The sequence below is a fragment of the Seriola aureovittata genome, chromosome 22 (genome assembly GCF_021018895.1).
Source record: "Seriola aureovittata isolate HTS-2021-v1 ecotype China chromosome 22, ASM2101889v1, whole genome shotgun sequence".
Classification (NCBI taxonomy): domain Eukaryota; kingdom Metazoa; phylum Chordata; class Actinopteri; order Carangiformes; family Carangidae; genus Seriola; species Seriola aureovittata.
Window position 1 is genome coordinate 609,214 of NC_079385.1, and position 19,134 is coordinate 628,347.

The following is a 19,134-nucleotide window of genomic DNA, read 5'->3' on the forward strand; positions in this document are numbered from 1 at the left end:
ATCAGAGACTAGCAGATGTATCAGAACAGTTAACATAGTTAGCATCTTTTATTTGTTTATGTAGTTTGTTAGCTTGTAACTGGCAGTGGCTTACACAGTGTTATGATTATTTCACTCATCATGTCTTGTATTATACATATGGACGTTAACAAGGTTAAAACACCAACACATCCACTGTGTATTTTCCCACAGTGTGAGGATGACTTCTCTATGCTGTCATCTCAACACTGAAATACAAAAGCAATATTTATGTTTCTTTATTTCCATGTCTTCACTGATCAGCAGCTGGTGAGGATTCTGAGTTTTTGCCTCACATGAGCAGCTTTACTGTTACAAATTATGTATTTGCCATCACATACATATTTAAGAGCTCTTTTACAAGGTTCTAGTTTAAAGGTTCTGTAAATTGCATTTTAAACAATAATACATTAGCAAACTATTATTTTCTATGTAAAGATAAAGTGGAATAATGGCGTCCTGGGCAGAGAACAAAGCCACACCCCCTCTGTGTGTGTTGTAATCTGAGTTTCTCAGTTCTTTGTTTTGGTAGTTGGTCTGGTAGCGTATGCATGTTTGTGCATGTAAAACCCTGCTGTTAAACTGTTGGTCCTCTCTGTGTTTATAAACACACAGGCTCTGCCCACAGGTGAGATGACACAGTGCAGCACCTAGCCTTCAGGTTAAAATTACCTTTAGAATTTGCTCCACTGAAGAAGAAACTACGTTTTCATCTTAAAAGGTCTCAGACAAAGAAAGAGATGAGACCCGAGCACAGCTTGACTACCGGCTCAAATCCTGGTCCGCCAGCGTACCATCAAAACATCCATAAAGTTTTTTAAAATCTTTACTGGCTCCGTCAGTGTCTTTCGTGCAGCTGGTCCCAGTGGATCAGTCCAAGGCTGATTTTCTTTCCCCGACCATGGAGCCAATACTGGTCTGACATTACTGAGACGAGAACCCTATGACCTGCTAAAGAGTCCAGCTGGACTCAGAACTGGTTTTTCTTCTCCTCCATGTGTCAGTGATGGTTAATAATGTTACATGTCTGTTTTCATTAGTGACGACTACAGTAGACATGATAATGTTAGCTAAATTGCTTTTACCCTTATTTTAAATGTGTTCAGCAAATGTTGCTATCAGTAGCTGGCTAACTGACATTACTGTGGTGCATATCACAGCAATGCTAGTGTGGGCTAATGGTTGTGTCTTGATTGTTTTTTTTGGCTATTGTGCTCACAGAGAAACTTTATTCAGTTGTGCCTCTGTGTTTAGTGACACTTTAACTGAGCTTCATAACAGCTTGCTGACTGAGAGCATGAAGGGAAGGGAGAGGAGGGGAGCGAGGGTTGTGGCCAAATGGAGGCCAGAATTGTTGCTGACAAAGCATTTGTTTTGGTCTGAAATATTAAAAATGAGGCCAGAGTCTGTTTTTAACCAACTCATGTAGCTAACCTGAGCTTGATTATCTAAATAACTAGCTACAGCTGATAAAATCTACCAGCAACAGTTGTCATTTCAGACTAAATTTACAGAAATTAGCTGTTTTTGTCTACATCTGAAATCAAAGACTCAAAACTTAAGAATCTAAAATAATATTGATGGTATATCTGCTCCATATATAACCTGTAAACTGGACTGACAACAATGGATGTGAGGTGGAGAATCTTCCAGTCTCTGCTCAGCTCTGGACCAGAAAGGGTGTCCAAATATACTGTAGATGCGTACAATTGGTTAAAGAAACTCCTGGATAGGTTTATAGGCTAGGTATAGGCTTACCCAATATTGCTTGGCCTCAATATTTTTGGGCTTTTATTTCAATTTTGAAGGCACAGCTGATGTTTTTTAATGTGTCTAACACAATTGAACCCTTTCATGTTTAAAAAATACCTCATCACTGGTACTAATGTGAAATAAGAGTTTCAGAACAAGGAAGCTTTTTCAGGAAATTTTCATTACATGATTTATTTGGCTTCACAGTCAGCATGTGGCCAGCCTCTGGCTACACACTTCCTTCTTTAAGCAGGAACAGACTTTTCCACTTCAGCCTTCTCAGCATTACATTGGCAAGCTCTAAGTAGCTGGGAAGTCATAATGGCTGGGTGACTGTCTGGAGGAAACGCAGCCCTAAGCAGAAGTCCACGGTTCATGGTTCAAACACATTTTCTCCACTCAATGACATACCCCCTGGGAAATTAGCTCTGATTATTGGCAGCTGTATCCGAAAAAAGTGAAGTTAGAGACACCTGTGAGTCAGATGTTTTCCTGGGGCCATAGCAGGTGATGGAGAATCGTATTTAAAACTGCGGGCTAAGGATAAACAGAGCTAAAATCAATAATGGTAAATCACGCTGGTGTTAATGATACCTGATTACAACAATCAGAGGTCACTAAAATTAATGTTGACAAACATAATGTGTAGTTTTCTCTGGGCTCCTGCCAAATTCAACCAGTGATGTCCCCATTCAACCACTGACTGTCCAGGTGACGTCTTGATGACATTGGCTTTGTAGATAATTTGCAGACTTTCTGGGGAAGTCTTGGTTTCATTAGGAGAGACGACATACATCCAAAGTTTGATGGAGCAGCTCTCACATCTCAGAAATCTGATTGAATTTATTACTACACCAGAACCATGAGAACCCAGAGTTGAGACGAGGAGTAGGGGCTGCAGTCTCACACACTTCTCTGTGCTTCCATTAGAAGAGTTCACCACCCAAAACCCCATAGTGACTGTGTCTACCCCTGACCAACCAAAAACTGGACTCTTAAACATTAGATCGTCTCAAGCTGTTTTACGAAGTAGGATATGAGGTTATCGAGGTAACTTCAGGTTACCTGGATTTTCAGTCTTACTACAGTGGTTCACTTGTTACCCGGCTAAATCACCATGGTAACTTAACTTAACTCCTAATCTTCTCTTGACTTGATCAGACTTGATCAGATCAAAACTTGTCAACAGTCAAACTACTGACCAATCAGATACCTGGAAAAACTGAGTCATCATTCCTACAGGATCCTGACGGGATCAAAACTTTACAAGTGATAAATAATAATGAGTAGTAGACATTTATATAAATCAGTGGAATTGTTTTGCTGTTCCAGACCTTGCATTTGTCCACTCTGGTTTTAAAACAGGAGAGTTTATCACACTAAATAAATATATAATAACTATCATAGTGTCATTTTAATTGAACAAATATTATTTAATCTGAGGGGATTCCTGACTGTATTGATGCTCTCACTCTTCTTCCATCACCGCAGCTCAGAATAACATGAAGAAACTAAACCTCTGATGTCTTTGATTAGAACAATGATGCACAGACTGCTGAATATTTCCCATGATTATAAATCTGTCAGACTGACTCATCAGACATCAACTACTTCACCCCTCTTTTCTGACATCAACTTTAACTGTTTTATCTGCTTCACATGTTCATAACAGTTTGTTCATCATTAGACTGAAGAGCAAAAATACTGAGTAAGAAACTTACAATATATCCTTAATATGACTTTAATAGTTATTAAAGTTGAACTTGCATTCACTGATTTATTTAACAAGCAAACAAAGGTTTCCAAGCTGATGAGGTACTCCAGGGTCAAAAGGCAGCAAGGCAGTCCAAAACAGGCAAGCATATCCAAATCTCAATCCAGCAAGAATCCACAATCCAGGAAACAGGCAAAAGGGTCAATATATAGGTAAGACAGGTGAGACGGGTGAGATGAGTAAGGCAGGTAAGAGGAGGAGGAATCAAGTCATGAAACATGTAGAAACTGAGGAGGTGCAACACAAGGCTGTAAATACACAGGGAGCTAATTAATTAATGAGACACAGGTGGAACAGAAAAACAGCGGGCAAAAAGCAAAGACAGGTATTAAAACTACAACATGGACAGTAATTTCAAAATAAAACAGGAAACATTAAACAGAATCCAGGCACAAAGTTTACAAGGAAGAGCATATCATGACAATATTGATTTATTTTGTCTCACAGAAACCTATCTGTGATGAACATGTTAGTCTAAATGAATCCTTTCTGACAATCACTTTAAATAAACCCTGAATCTGAACTCAGTCAAAAGCCTTGTTCTTGTTCTTAGTGTTTCACATCCAACCTGGGAAACATTACAACCAATTCTATTTATTCTAGTGAAACACTTTTTGGTCCTTGACTCTATCTGGATTCTCAGTACAGATAAAGTCACTATAGTGGGTGATTTGAATATTCATGAATTAATATTAGTAATGTGTATAGTATCTTATTATTAGTCTCTTCTCTCAGAGTGTAAATAAACCCACACAGTGTTTTGAAACAAGGTTGAACATTTAATAGTCTTTCCATAGAGTCAGTGTTGTCAGATCCTTTTTTAATAACTTTTCAATTGCTATGCTTTGCTACATGTCTTCAATAGATGTCCATGTGATAGAGCTGTAGCTAATTGTAAGGAAATGATCCATCAACACTTCATTAAGTCTCAATATACCAGACTCCTAACTTTAGTCCCTTCTTGTTGATCATGCTGCAGACTCACTGTGAATGACACTCCACTCTATGACAGGAAAATTAAACAAAGAGGACTGATGGAAATTTGAAAATGAAAAGTTATCAAGATGATCAAGTTGTCTTTGAATATTTTAATAAGAGCTTTGCAAAGGATCAGTGTACAGCGTCAACAGAGTGTAATTGCAGACTGATATCGAACAAAGAGTGTACATTAACTTTATAGGAAGAGGACAGAAGGAGGCATGGTCAGGATGTGTGTGTGAACAATTCTGGGTGCCCTCAAAACTGTCTAACTGTCGAAAAGAAGCAGCTGCGTGTTCAAGGACAAGGACCCCTTAATTTGTACCAGACAGTACCAGATAAGGAGTGTGCATGTGAGGACAGATTCATGTCCAAGGATATACAAAGCCAGATTATACTAAGTGCAAAACCAGGTTATACAAAGTGCAGAATATGATTTTTCTATTACAGAGGTTAGTTACTTATAAAACTGTGATGACTTCATGAGCTCCTGTAATGATAAAATTCACCACTTCCTTGGCCAAACCTAACAGTATCTACACATCAACATATGGAGTGTAGCTGAATGATAAGCACATACTGCCCCACCTCCACCAGTACAGTTATATGATTAATTTCTTCCATCAGTCACCTACACACACGCACACACGCACGCACACACACACACACACACACACACACACACTGATCGATTATACTGCTTTGTGTAGGTAGACCTATAATAATAATATATATGATAATATACAGAATGTAACATGTATCATCCTGAGACAGAGACACAGAGGAAAACACCATCCACTTCTTTTCTCCTACTGGACCACTGTCTTCAGTAATGGAGGCAGAGCCTTCCCCTGTCAGGCTCCTCTACTCTATGTGTCAGGAGGCCACACCCCCTGAGAGCTGGCTCAGGCTCGATGTGCACCATCCTGTAGTTATGCAGCTAAGGCCTAGAGTGCTGGGGGGCTTCGCATTGTGCACTGAGCTCTTCTCCAATATATGACCAAACTCTTTCTGGTCAAAGCGCACCGTGGGTAATGCATTCACAAGGTTTAGACATGGAACATGATTGTGTGAAATAAAAAAGACTCCTGTTCTGCTGCATTGAAAGTGCATCACAAAATGAGTGACTGATTAATCTTTAACTAGTGGCTAATGTGTTGGCAAACAACAGCTTATTTACATCCAGCTTTTGCTGAGCTGAATCAAAACACAGGTTGAAAGACTCAGGAGAGTTGAGAGGGACTGCAGAGCTGAGTGATAATTCTCTGTATATAATATAATATTATTTTGTGTAGCTTTATGGTTTAAACTGACGTTTCTCCTCTCTATGATAGTGTAGTGAATAAACACTGATCTTTGGATTTTTGTAAAATAACAGAAAAGTGAATAACCTCATCATTGGTATTGTGATGAAAACTAACTGGTTATTTGTACAGTTACAGACTTCCTTTTACTTTCACTCATAAAGAATTTTCCTCTCCTGTCTCCTCTTTCTTGTTTCCTCTCTTCTGTCTCCTCTCGTCCCGTCTTTCCGCTGTCCTTGTAGGTACCAGTCTACTCCAGGAGGTTGTGTATTTAGTGAGCCAGGGAGCAGACCCAGATGAAATTGGCCTTATGAACATCGATGAGCAACTGCCTGTCTTAGAGTATCCCCAACCCGGCCTGGACATCATACAGGTACAGTACTGGAGCTGAGATCAGGCTACAGTTCATTTAGCAGACTCAATCATTATAGGACTGCAGGAGGACTGAGCTGGTGGGGGCTAACTCAGCAGCACTGATAAGAGAACGGCAGAAATACAGATTAAAGAATCTTTTTTTCCACAGGAGCTCACATCCCCTCGACTGATCAAAAGCCATCTTCCCTACCGGTTCCTACCAACAGCCATGCACAATGGAGAGGCCAAGGTTTGAAGTTTTCATTGAATTAAGATGCTAATGTAAAAGTTTTATTCTGAGGGAGGTGTGACATATTCACAAACTGTGCCCTGAATTTGATAAAATTTAATTTTGTAATATTAGTTTAGACAGAAGAGTGAAGTCACATACACAAAACTGGAATCAGCTGTTTCATTTTATTATTTGGTTTTCATCAATCAAAAAACCGAAACATTGAGGGATAAAATTAATGAATCAATTATTAATGAATCATTGAATAATATAACCTATACATAAATGTCAGTATATATACACTGCTCAAAAAAATTAAGGGAATACTTAATCATCACAGTATAACACCAAGTCAGTTAAACTTCAGGGATATCAATCTGTCCATTTATGAGGCACAAATGAATAAATTTCCCCTGCTTTGGTGCAAATGAAAGTGACAACAGGTGCAATGGAGAGACAAAAGCAAGACAAACCCCAAAAAGGGAAAAAGGTCCACTACTCACTTCACAGATGAGAGCAGCTTCACAGTGAGCACATGTGACAGGTGTGAAAAAGTCTGGAGACGACGTGGTGAACGTTATGCTGCCTGTAATGTCATCCAGCATGGGTCAGTTATGGTCTGGGGAGGCAAGCGATGGATCCAACGCTGCCAATTACCACCACAGACTGTCCAGAAGCTCACTGATGCCCTGACCCAGGTCTGGGAGGAGATCTCCCAGGACACGTCCGCAACCCATCAGGAGCCCACACGTTGTCAGGAGCGCATATAGGCATGCGGGAGCATATATATATATATATATATATATACTGACATGTCCTGACAACTGACATTAACCCGTGACTGGTATTTACAGAAGATTTGTGAGAACAATTATAACTTGAAATTTCTTGCTATTGCTTTGCTGAAACATTGTTTCTGTCACCATTTGCTATGACAGCTTACTCAACTTTCTAATGTGCCACGTTTCTGGAATTGTTGATTAACTAAAATCTAATGACATATATGTCATATATTACATTTATATATCTGGTTCAAACAGCTCTCACATCTGTACAGTCTAACATAGTTGCCTAGTAGCCTCTAATATGCAGCAGTGTTTACATGACATCAAGAGTCACTCATAGGCAAAGCTAATATATGTACATATATTGAATTTCCATATATGAAATAAATTGTAAAATAAAAACATATGTAAAAAAAATAAAAAAAATCTATTAGAAATTGGAACAGTTTCATACATTTACATATATGTCCAGCCCATACAAATATGTATGTTTATATATGTATGCTTACATAGGAAGCATATATACATATCAGTCCCAAAGCCTGTCAGTATATGTTGATATTACACTGTTGCTCATAAAGTTGGAATAAAATATTTTTTACCTCTTTCCATGAAATGATTGTGACAATGTGATTTATTTCATTTCACCTGGTTAATTGGGACACATAATGTAATCATTGCGACTGGTCAAAAGTGATTACTGATGCATTTAAATAGGAATAAACAGAGGATTGTGTCTGAAAACAAAATGATTCCAACTTTATGGGCAACAGTGTATATACAACAAAAAGTCTGAAACCACTTTGCCAGAATGAACTTGCATATATAAATTAAATATATATTATTAAAAAATATGGTCACGACATGTTATACCGTATAAAGATTCCTCATATAGATATTTTGTGCATATGTATGTACATATGCAAATGATGTGGGTATTTCAAATGTGTTATGGACATACAGTATATCTTCATATCCAGAGGATGTATATATGTGATAATAATATAACCCCTTATAGTGACATCACTCTTGATATTGTGACATATACCTATGTCATGTATTACATTTCTGTACACAGCACTGGCATTCTGTATCTGACCATAGTAAGTACTGTGGTTTCTTCCAGGTGATCTACATGGCTCGGAACCCCAAGGACCTGGTGGTGTCTTACTACCAGTTCCACCGCTCTCTCAGGACCATGAGCTACCGGGGAACCTTCCAGGAGTTCTCTCGGCGCTTCATGAATGACAAGTGTAAGTCTGGTCCAGTGACCGACTCCCGTCCTGTTGTGTCTCTGTGCACAGACTACTGTACGTTCATCCAGCATCTCTCTCTCTCTCACAGTGGGATATGGTTCCTGGTTTGAACATGTGCAGGAATTCTGGGAGCATCGTATGGACTTTAATGTCCTCTTCTTGAAATATGAAGACATGTACAAGGTAAATTTACCAGTGTCTCCTTTTTCAGCCTCTGTCTGCAAACTCTTATTCATCCCAGCAGTCTGTGCAGATATGACTGTTTGGTGTAATTTAGATAAGAAAAGGGAGTCAGGTTAGTGGAGCTGCTGCACTGATACTGATACTGATACTGATACTGATACTGATACTGATGTACTGTGCTGCTGTGTTACATTTTAACCTCTATCCACACTGAATGGACTTTAATATACCTTTTGCTCCTGTCATAATTACTACGACCACTAGATGTCGCCTAACAACAATATGTAACTATGGGTTGTAATAAGCTGCTGCACAAATGACCTGTGAGCTCATTTTTCACAGGAGGACAGTCTCCATTTTATAGATGACTGGGGTATGAATAAAAACTGTAATTACCATAACTGAAGCTTGCAGATGATGAATCACCTGATCTGATAATAATTTCAAATTGTCATTAACTTGTTAAGATACAGGAAAATCTCCCTGCTTATTAAGAGGTGTAAGTATATATAGAAATGGGCATGTTAATTTAGCGGTGGTCATACATTATACATTAAAAAACACTCAAATTAAATAGAATGACACAATGGATCTGAATCAAACTTGTGGCCCAACATATGCCTGGGTCCTCGGCCCTAGTCTAGTCCATCCACTACCACATGAGGGTGAAATCCGGCCGTTATCCTCCAGTACTGACTGACAGCTGGACGATTTCCAGAATTGGTCCAGATGTGGACGTATCATCTTAGAGTCAGTCTGTATATGGGCCAGAAGAGAATAGGCATGTGGCCCAAGTATGGGCCGAATTAATTTCGTTATCTGCACAAATCAATTATGTTTATATTAGCAATGTAAATTTTGACTGTGTGGAATGAGTCACACACCCACAGAGAAATATAATCTGGCTGCAGTTTGCCACAGTTGTTGGTTTTTTTTTAATCACACTCAGCCTCAACTTTGGATGATTAGCCAATATCATCATCCCAATACGCTAAACAAAGATAGTGGGCATGGTAAATAGTGTACTTACTAAGCATATCCATGTTGGCATTGTTTTGTGATTATGTTTTTATGTTTTTTTATTATTTATGATTTTTTTCTTCTTTTATTCTTCTTCATTTTGACAGACTGTACTGGAGAGAGAGTTTACCATCATTTGTGTAACACCTTTGGGTCCCTATCTCTTGCCTGGCCTATTTTGAACACACAGACACACACACCCTTATGCAATACAAACATATGTGCATGTAACCCAGGGCTGTAAAATGATAGCCACTATGTGCAACTGTTCCTACATGACATATAGTCCATACAGAGCTGTACATTTTGTCCTGTCTTTTACCTTTATACCACACAGATTGTTTAAGAACAGGGAACTGTATGTTCTCTACAGCTGTGGGTGTATGCTGTTTGAGGAAACACAATCACTGACTCAGTGTTATTCAAAGGCACAAAAGGAAGGCACATTTCTGTCTCTGTTGTTATGATTCTTGCTTTCACAGATTTTCCATTGTCATAAATCCTCCTCTCCAGGATCTAGGGACGTTGGTGGAGCAGTTGGCCCGATTCCTGGGTGTGTCATGTGACAAGGCTCAGCTGGAGGGTATGGTGGAGAGCTGTAACCAGCTCATCGAGCAGTGCTGCAACTCGGAGGCGCTGTCCATTTGCAGGGGTGAGTGGGAAAGGAAATAGACGAGGACAAATATGACGCTGCTCTGTTCATAACTAACTAGGCAGAGTTTAGAGTTTCTGGGTGAAAGGGCTTTTACTGTAGCTGCACTGACACTGTGGAGTAGCTTACTATCTCCAAAACATCAGATCCACCTAATGTGTCTTCATGTGTCTCACCTTCACTGCATCTGTTGGTTTTTTCTTTTGATTTTACAGCTAGTGTCCCATGACCTAGCCTGAATTTTGCCCCAGTTATTTCCTAAAACATGGGTAATCATCACAATGGCTTTTAAGCATTTAAAATTGAATCAGTTTCATAATTCTTTTTCAGCAAAACACTAAATAAGTCAGGGTGCATTATAGAAAAGTGAAATCATCTTGACTTTTTAAGTCAGATTAAAGGTCTATTCCACAGATTTGATAATGTTTTTCCACAAAACTGAGAAAGCTGAAAATGGAACCAACTCTGGTCAGGGAATCCTGACTTCTAGAGTCAACCTCCATAAATATATGTTCATGATGTGTTCATCTATCCAATGTGAATGCTACTTATAACCTTATTTCATTAAACAAGAACTCCACTAAAACCTGGTGCCCACATTACCCACAATGCAGCTTGTCTGCAGACAGTTTGGTTTTGTGTGTAATGTTGGTGGAGATGAGGAGTGGAGCTCTGTGGTGTTCCTATCTTTTACTCCAGTAAAAGTAGAAATAGTCTAAAATACTTGATCACAGGTAAAAGCCATGAATTCAAAATGTTAAAGTAAAAAATACTCAATATGCAGAATGACTCCTCTCAGTAAATTATATTATTGTACATGGTTATGGAAGAATGTGTGTAAATAGCTTATTTTTCATTTATTTTAACAATTTTACAGAACAGGACATAAAACACCAAGAAACAAAGTTTGATTTTCTGTCCACCACCTCGAAAAATATCATTGCATGGAGGGAAACATAACACTAACAATGGTGTCTCCTTAAAAGAGGTCAGTGGTTGACCATGAATGGATCATCATGGTGAAAGTGAAAGTTCTTGTATCCTTTTCTTGAACCATATATCATTATGTAAACTATGTGTTCATTTCCAACAACCATCCTTCAGTGAGGAGAGGGGAATCACAAGTCTATGTCACTGCGTTTCCTGATCACACACAGAGCACATTACATAAATGTAATTTGAGAATGAGTCGATTAATTTTTGATTAACTTTTTAATTTAGTTCACATATCCCTCATGAGTAGTCTCTTCATTTAAGAGTCACAGAGGACATCATAAAACTATTTCAGGTGAGTTGCTTCATGACAAGCAAACTGAAATATTTGGTGAAGTGGCCGGAAAAAAAAAAAAAAAAAAAAAAAAAAAAAACACCACTGTCAAGTATAAAGTTGAAGACTTGCATAAAATAAAATGTTTTCAGTTTGTGTGCATTTTACAAACAGAAAAGACACAAACATTCCTTTGTCAAACAAACAAGAAGCAAGAAACAGTACAAGGAAAACATGCAGCTTTAGGACAGAGACTTCCATCAGCAACATGTACAATTCCTGGTAGAAGAGTGGACGAAAACATCAGCGGGATAAACAACACACACACTCATTAGAGAGACAGAACGATGCACCCAGCAGAGGAGAGAGCATGAATGTAATGAACTTATTCCTCTTTTAGAGCTATTTGATCAGACCTGATTCATATCAGTGATCTAATGATATGGAACGAGCCATCGGACCTTCTCTTGCAAAGTTGTTTAAAGACCAGGAAGGCAGAGAAAATTCCATCTTAACAGATTTAAGTCAGGACTCTTATTAGACCAACGAACGAGAGCCGATAGATGACCAGCAAAACTACAGCCTGAAAACTGTCAAGCAAGTTCACCTCTGGGTGTAGGCAGTCCTGCAGTTTCCAAGATTCTGGAACTTTCTCAAACACCGGACAATGGAGGTGATTTCCCTTTGGTGATTACAGCATTGAAAAATTATATTGTGTAAAAAAAAAAAAACAAAACAAAAACAGCAACTTCCAAAACTGTCATCTTCAATCCACAGAACACAGTAGTTTAAGTCTACTGAAGAAGTCCTGGTTATCACAATAGTCCAGGTGACAAAGTGATGTGGCACCAGATAGTGCTGTGAAGACAGTCTTTCTGTGGGGCTCTAAAACATGTCACCTGTCAATGTCTTACCTTTGATTATGAACCAGCCAAGATAATGCACACAGGTGGGTATTAGGGGTAGAGGAAGGGATCCGGGGCTGGAGAGCCGTGGGTCAGGTGAGTGGAGCGAGGTGACTGAGCTCACACACACAAACAAAGGTGTAAGTTTGTGGACCTGAAAGCTGGGGCTGGTGGTGCCGTGTGTTAGGGAGCAGGCTGGAGATGTCGTCGAGGGAGCAGGAGGATCAGAACCAGGTGAGCAGTCAGCGGGGCAGACAAACCAGGAAGGAGCAGGCAGGTGGGTAATCAAAGCCAGACGAAGGATCAGGAAGGCACTCAAATTGCGACGTCAGAGCTGGAGAAAACAGCCACAGGGACAGGCAGACGGGGACCAGGAAGCGCACAGGCAGAACTCGTGGTCGGGGACAGAATATTGAGGCGTTTACCGGGGCAGAGATGAGGCGGGATGGTCAGGGACGAGCAGAGTTGATAACGGGACGTCAGTCCGGAAGATGAACGCTAGAAGGTCTTGCATGGATACTAAGAACAATCTGGCAAAGAATGAGTGAACTGGGAATGCATATATACTGGCTTGATTGGAGATGGAGTGCAACGAGGGGCAACAGGTGAGGACAGTGAGGCTGATGGGGAGGTGTGGCAGAGTGGAGAGTGAGACAGGCAGGGTGAGTGGAAAAACACTGAGAAGCAGAGCAGGCTGTGACAGGAGTGGCACACAGAGCACCTGTTGCCCCTGCTTTGCTCTGGGTTTCGCCCCTCATGCTTCGTACATCTGACAGGCTAATTACATTTTTTAGTTATTTCCTAATTGTTCTGATGATCACAGAGAGGCCATATGTAGCAGTAAGCTTTAAGTGGTCACACACCATATTATAAGATGAGATTTAATTGTCCTTTACGACATCATCCGCAATCAAACCCAGGACTCACATGGTATATACTCTACCTAATAAGCTACCAGGGCACCTTTATTATTATTATTATTATTTTTATTATTTATTTCATCATATGACTGGCACATATGCTTGTCATGAATTTGCATCTATGTTGTACAGAGATGGATGTACAGTCATACAGGGATATGTCTGAATGAGCCACATGCTGTGCAGCTGCTGGTCAGCTGCAGAGAGAAGCTGCTGTTGAATCTTTACATGTCGTTTTTCAATGCTATAAACACCACAAACGAAATTGTATTCAGGTGGAGGGAAAAATCTCACAAACTAAAAACCTTTCTTTTGTAACTTGGTTGAGCAACTCTCAAATAGACTTAAAAAAGTCAAGCAGGAACACGTTATTTTACAGATCTTCAATTCCTGAATTCCTGAAGGAAGTTTGCTGGAAAGAATTTAACACTAAAACTAAGACAGTGTTAACATGTTGCCTGTTAACTGCTGTTTATATATTCTATATTCTACCAAATTACACAGTTCTTTCTAAGAAACAAATATTAACTAATGAACCCATAAATGAAAACATTATTGAATGGTTACCATACTGTGTTGTACATGGTTCTTATCCTGCTAAAGGCTGTAGGGATCAGTGACTTTATGTGGAGTTATCTTTTTTGACTGAGCCCAACAGTGTGTGTCCACTGCATGGAAACTCACCTGCTCTCTCATACCACATATACTATAACAGGATTATAATGGGGTCAGGGTTAGAGCGACAGGAACAGAGAGAGGAGACGTTTTTCCCTGAAAGGTGAGGGAGTGTCATGACTACATTAGGATCTGAGAGTAGCAGTGATTAGTTTTTACTTATGAATGGAATCATAGTGAAAACTAGAAAAATTCCAGGGAAATTTTGAGTGCCACGGGGGCTACTGCCGGGATGAGTACATGATTTATTTCCAGTGTTCAAAAGTCACCCTAATCATACTCTGGTTTTGAGAAATGTCTTGATATAAAAGACTCTGATATAAAACAATGTCACATCCCTCCATCATGTATTATGTGGGAAATATCTCATATTCTGTGTTGTTTTTTTTAATAAAACAAGAGGCGACATGTCTTCAAACTGGCATTTAAAGGGTTAAAATCCCGAAAACTAATAAACATTTGATAGGTTTGAGCAGAACTGAAGTGGTTTAAGAGATTTATGCAAAAAAAGCAGAAAAAAATATTGATATATGATGATTTTATAGCATTTTCTTTGTGTGTCCTTTTTTGGACGCGAGGAACCCCAGAGGGTACAAAATGTGTTACCAGTGTATAATAGACCTGTAACAGTAACTGACATTAGATTTTAAAAATATGTCAAAAAAGACACTTTCTTGCAGAAATCCATACCTTCAGCTGTAACACAGCCAAAATGATCAGCAAATCAAAAAGGAAAGTGAAGAAAATGTCCAAAAAAGGACAGAGGGACCCCTGAGGGTTAATAAATCCCATGAACCGCTATTTAAATTACCACTATTATGTTTTTTTCTGTGCTAAATTTAACATTACTGGGGAGGAGAGCAACGCGACTAGAAGTGACAGCGAGAGAGGGCTAGTAGCTTCTCCTCTCCTCTGTCTCAGCGGAGACCGTCACAACTTCATTCACTCTTTTAACAAAACAAAAAAAAAAGCAACGAAGGAAGCAGTAAATGGGCTTAGATATTTAAGACCTAACTAAATGTAATTTAAGACCTAACATGCGGCTAATGTAAAGCTAGCGGAGCTTGGAGAGTTGGTTATCTGGTTGCTAGGCGCACGCACGCACACAGGTCAGGAGCTGCTGTTGCCATGGCAATGTGAAAATCTGCCCAGAATTTGGCTTCTAAATGGCTTCAAACAACTGCAAATTATGAGAAAACCGTTACTTCTTTTCAAAAACTGAAAAGACCGTGCCAGACACTGAAGCCAGAAGTTTCTACAGTCTCTATTTTATTCAGATATTCCTTAAAATGAGTGAGTAAGCTCAGTGCGAAGACAGAGTGAGATTCTTTTGAAAAAAAAAGACGATTACATTAGGTGTCAATGAGAGTGAGACAGGTATTGCTGCCGGACTCGGCACCCCCATTTAAATTTTGTGCAGACCCTGCCTGTCAAAGTTACATTTTATGAATCCCAACAACTATGTCTACATTTTCAGAAAGAATTATTTGTCTCCTTTTTACGGTTTGGCCGTGAGCTTGAGTTAAAAATAAAAATAAAGGTTATTTTCTACTGCTTCACGCACTCTAGCCAACTGACGCTTTCACTCTAACTTTGAAGAAAAAGTGATTTGCACGCCTCCTTTGAGTGCTCACAGTGTGAAAAGTTTACATGTTATGTAAAAACAGTTCCTGTCTTTTTGAGAGAGCAGAAGTTTTCCTCCGTTTTATAGTTTGAATCATATTTCTACGTGCAGGTATGAGAGAGCTGGGTGACTCAGAAAAAAGGTGCAATTTTGTAGAAAAAAGGTGGGTTTCTAAAGGAAATTCCAATGCATTTCTAATGCATTATTTATTCCCAGTTTTTTGGGAATAACTTTGGGAAAAATTGGAATTTTAACACCAAAAGTCATAGCACCCCTTGCGGGATCAAGAGGCACTCCTCTCAGCTATTCTAGCTGTAGAGGAGTGCCTCGGAGCTGAGCACCCGTGGCACTAATAAATGATTCCCCTTTTTGCTGTGGCCCCCTAGGAACCCCCTCAAGAACCCATAGGGCTCCCTGGAACCCACTTTGATACATGAGTTTAAGATAATTGTAGCACCACCATGTGGCTACATGTTGCATCTAGACCACAGGAGAGAGGTATATACACCACTAAATGTCAAGATTTTTGATGGATGACCCCCTATTGTCTAGAGGTCATCAAGGTTATGCTAATGAGGGGGGTGGGCGTGGGAATGTAATGTTAATGTAGTAGACTTTCCCAGGGGGGGGTATGTTAAAGATGCGTACTGATGTATGAGGGGGTTATGTATAATACCTTTATGAATCTTTAAATGGTCGAATGGGTTTAAAGGAATAGGTCATCACGCATCCATATTCACAAGCAACAAGTTTTGATGACTATGCGTGAGAAACGTAAGTTCTTAAAGCATATTACTTTATGAGTTCTCCCCCTCCCTCTCCGTCTTTCTGTCACTCACACACACAGACACAGACATGGCTGTGAGTCCTCCCCCTCCCTCTACGTCACTCTCTCTCACACACACACATACACACACACACAAACACACACACACATGCACAACCCACACATACACCAACCAAAGGTCCACCGATATATGCAGAGACAAACTAACAGCTGTTGGTTTTAAGATCAGTAGAACCGGACCCAGAGTCAGAAATGGACGTAGCAGACTGATATTACAAGTCCCTGTGTTTACGTACATGGCAATCGGTGGAGGATGATCACGAGAGATACTACAGCGCTAGCAACGAAGTGCAGGACATGCTGTGGGAGCCTTATCCTGCAGAATACTTTGTTGCAAAAAATAAAGTTAGAGAAACACACCAATCAGTAAAGGATGACCATGAGCGATACTACGACGCCAGCAGTGAAGTGCAGGACATGCTATGGGAGCCTTATCCCGCATAATACTTTGTTGCAAAAATTATTATACCAAGATCGAATCCTACACTGTTTTCTACAACTGAAATGTGTCAAGAAAAAAACCAAGTAGTATATTTTACCACCCCCGTTGTCGTTTAAAGAAATAAAAACGTCTAGATATAGCATTTATTTATTTTAGAAAATAAAGTTTCCGCAAGAGATTCACCGAAAAAAGTTCCTCCTCTGTGTGAACCAATGAAATTGGCAGGCTGAAAAATGGGGGCGGAATGCTGACTACGAATCCTTAAGAGCCAGAATCTGACATCAGGGACGACAGTAAAAAAACAAAAAAAACAAAAAACAAACGCCTCTGAGAATGGCCGAATCTGTCATCACCAACAACATCAACGGGAACTTCATTCCGGACACGTCCGAAGAAGAAATGGAGGGTCTACGGCGTAAGAAAGCCAGAAGAATCACCTTCGTTGGGGAAGGCGCCTCAGAGAAACATAGTTTATCTATGTCTAACCCAGATGCCACCGCCCAAGTCGCTGCGTGAAGAATGGTCTTTAGCACCCTACGGAATGTGCGGGCGCTGGGGGTACGTGTTCAGGTACGAAACGGGAGAACTGTGTTTGTATCAGCTGGATGAGGATGAAACGCTAGAATCATACACAGCCGCAGCTACGCTGACTTCCAGTGACGGGGGGGGGGGTGTTGAAATCTGTGATCGGGGTCTTGGAGGCACCACGCAACCCCCGTGTCAGGAAGAAAAAGAAGCGGAGGAACATGACCCTATACCAGCTAAATGTGCAAAAGTGCAATCTTTTCCCACCGACGTCGAGCTTGCCCAGAAAAAGATGGTTTTCAGTGCTGTGTGGCAGTCGATGGTTCCTCCATGCCAGCCTGCGCACGTCAGGGAACAACAATGCTGTGGAGGGCTTTCCGCACATTGCTGGCTCTGCTGTACACTGTTTGGGAGGAAAAGATGGAAGAAATAGCTGAAAAAATTAGCTCTCTCTTCCACAGCTGTCGTAACTGGAGGGACACTGTGGCGGTGAAAAACACTCTTCAACGATCAACGATCAACACTTCTGACAAGATGCGGTGCTGCCGACAAAAATGTCTATTATCCTACTGGGGGAGCAGGTCCCAGGGTACGGAGGCCTCTTCCTCCTCCTCCTTACCACGGATCGCCAAGGTTGTAGAGAGTCAACCTCCGTCTCCGGAACGCTCTCCATGTCCACGTGAGCCACCTTGCGGCTCCTCCTCCTCATCGCCCTCCTCCGGATCGGACATAGAGGATATCGGCATCGCCGACTCTCAGGTTCCTGCCCTTCGATAGTCCCCCTCACCTCCGTCGTACGGGTCGCTCAACCTGAGTCTTCACAGGTACCAGTGTAAAAACTGCTCGGATGTATCGTCAACCATCCTAGCCAGAGAGAACACCCGTGTTTTCAAGTGCTCAAAGAAGACTTGTTGGGTCCGGTAGGAGCATGTTTGGTTATTAACTAGAAATTCTGAATATCACTGAAAAATCATTGATTTACAACTTTAAACTTCTGTCAAGCGTGGAGGGAGGCTGACATGCTTGCGATACACGTCCCAAGGGTCTAGTCGGACGAAAACTCTTTGAGTGTACACGCTGCACCGGGTGATTAGAAATCCTGGTATCTCTTGCAGGGTGATACCAGTTGGGGGGCCAAGGTCGACCACTTCGGTGGGAGCGGCGGTTTGTAGGCAGAGGAGGATGCCAAAGCACCAAGGGAGTCTCATTTTAGGACAGATCAGAGTTTGGATTATTCGTTGTGGGGAAGGAGTGGGATTAGGTGTTAGTACATGCCGGCGGGGAGGTTGGAGGCATGTGTAGACTACTCCCCCCTTTTTGGCTGGGGAGGTTGTCTCTACCTTTGGGATTGAAAACAGTCGGAAGAGTTTGATCTGGTATGCGTGGACCCACGTTGGTGTTTGGCTGGGTTTGGAGACTCTAGTCCGGTAGGTTCCTGGAGAGAGCTTCCCGATGATCTCATAGGGACCGGACCAGCTGGGCAGGAACTTCTTCGGCTGTCCAGCAGGGTTGGTAAACTGAAAGTAGAGCACTTTATTCCCTATTTGGTACTCATGCTGGGACGTTTTCCTGTCGTAGTAAGCTTTGGCTCCTTTGACGCTGGCTTCCAAATTCTTTTGGG

The 19,134-nt window shown here is 40.7% G+C and overlaps 1 protein-coding gene across 1 annotated transcript in view; it reads left to right on the forward strand.

Moving 5' to 3' along the window:
• The window catches only part of sult4a1 (sulfotransferase family 4A, member 1), a 48,246-nt gene that overhangs the window by 5,471 nt on the left and 23,641 nt on the right, over positions 1-19,134 (forward strand). The window contains exons 2-6 of the mRNA XM_056367416.1: positions 6,069-6,199; positions 6,350-6,430; positions 8,324-8,450; positions 8,542-8,636; positions 10,170-10,308. Coding sequence (XP_056223391.1) covers positions 6,069-6,199; positions 6,350-6,430; positions 8,324-8,450; positions 8,542-8,636; positions 10,170-10,308 — 573 coding nt within the window. The remainder of the gene's footprint in view (positions 1-6,068; positions 6,200-6,349; positions 6,431-8,323; positions 8,451-8,541; positions 8,637-10,169; positions 10,309-19,134) is intronic.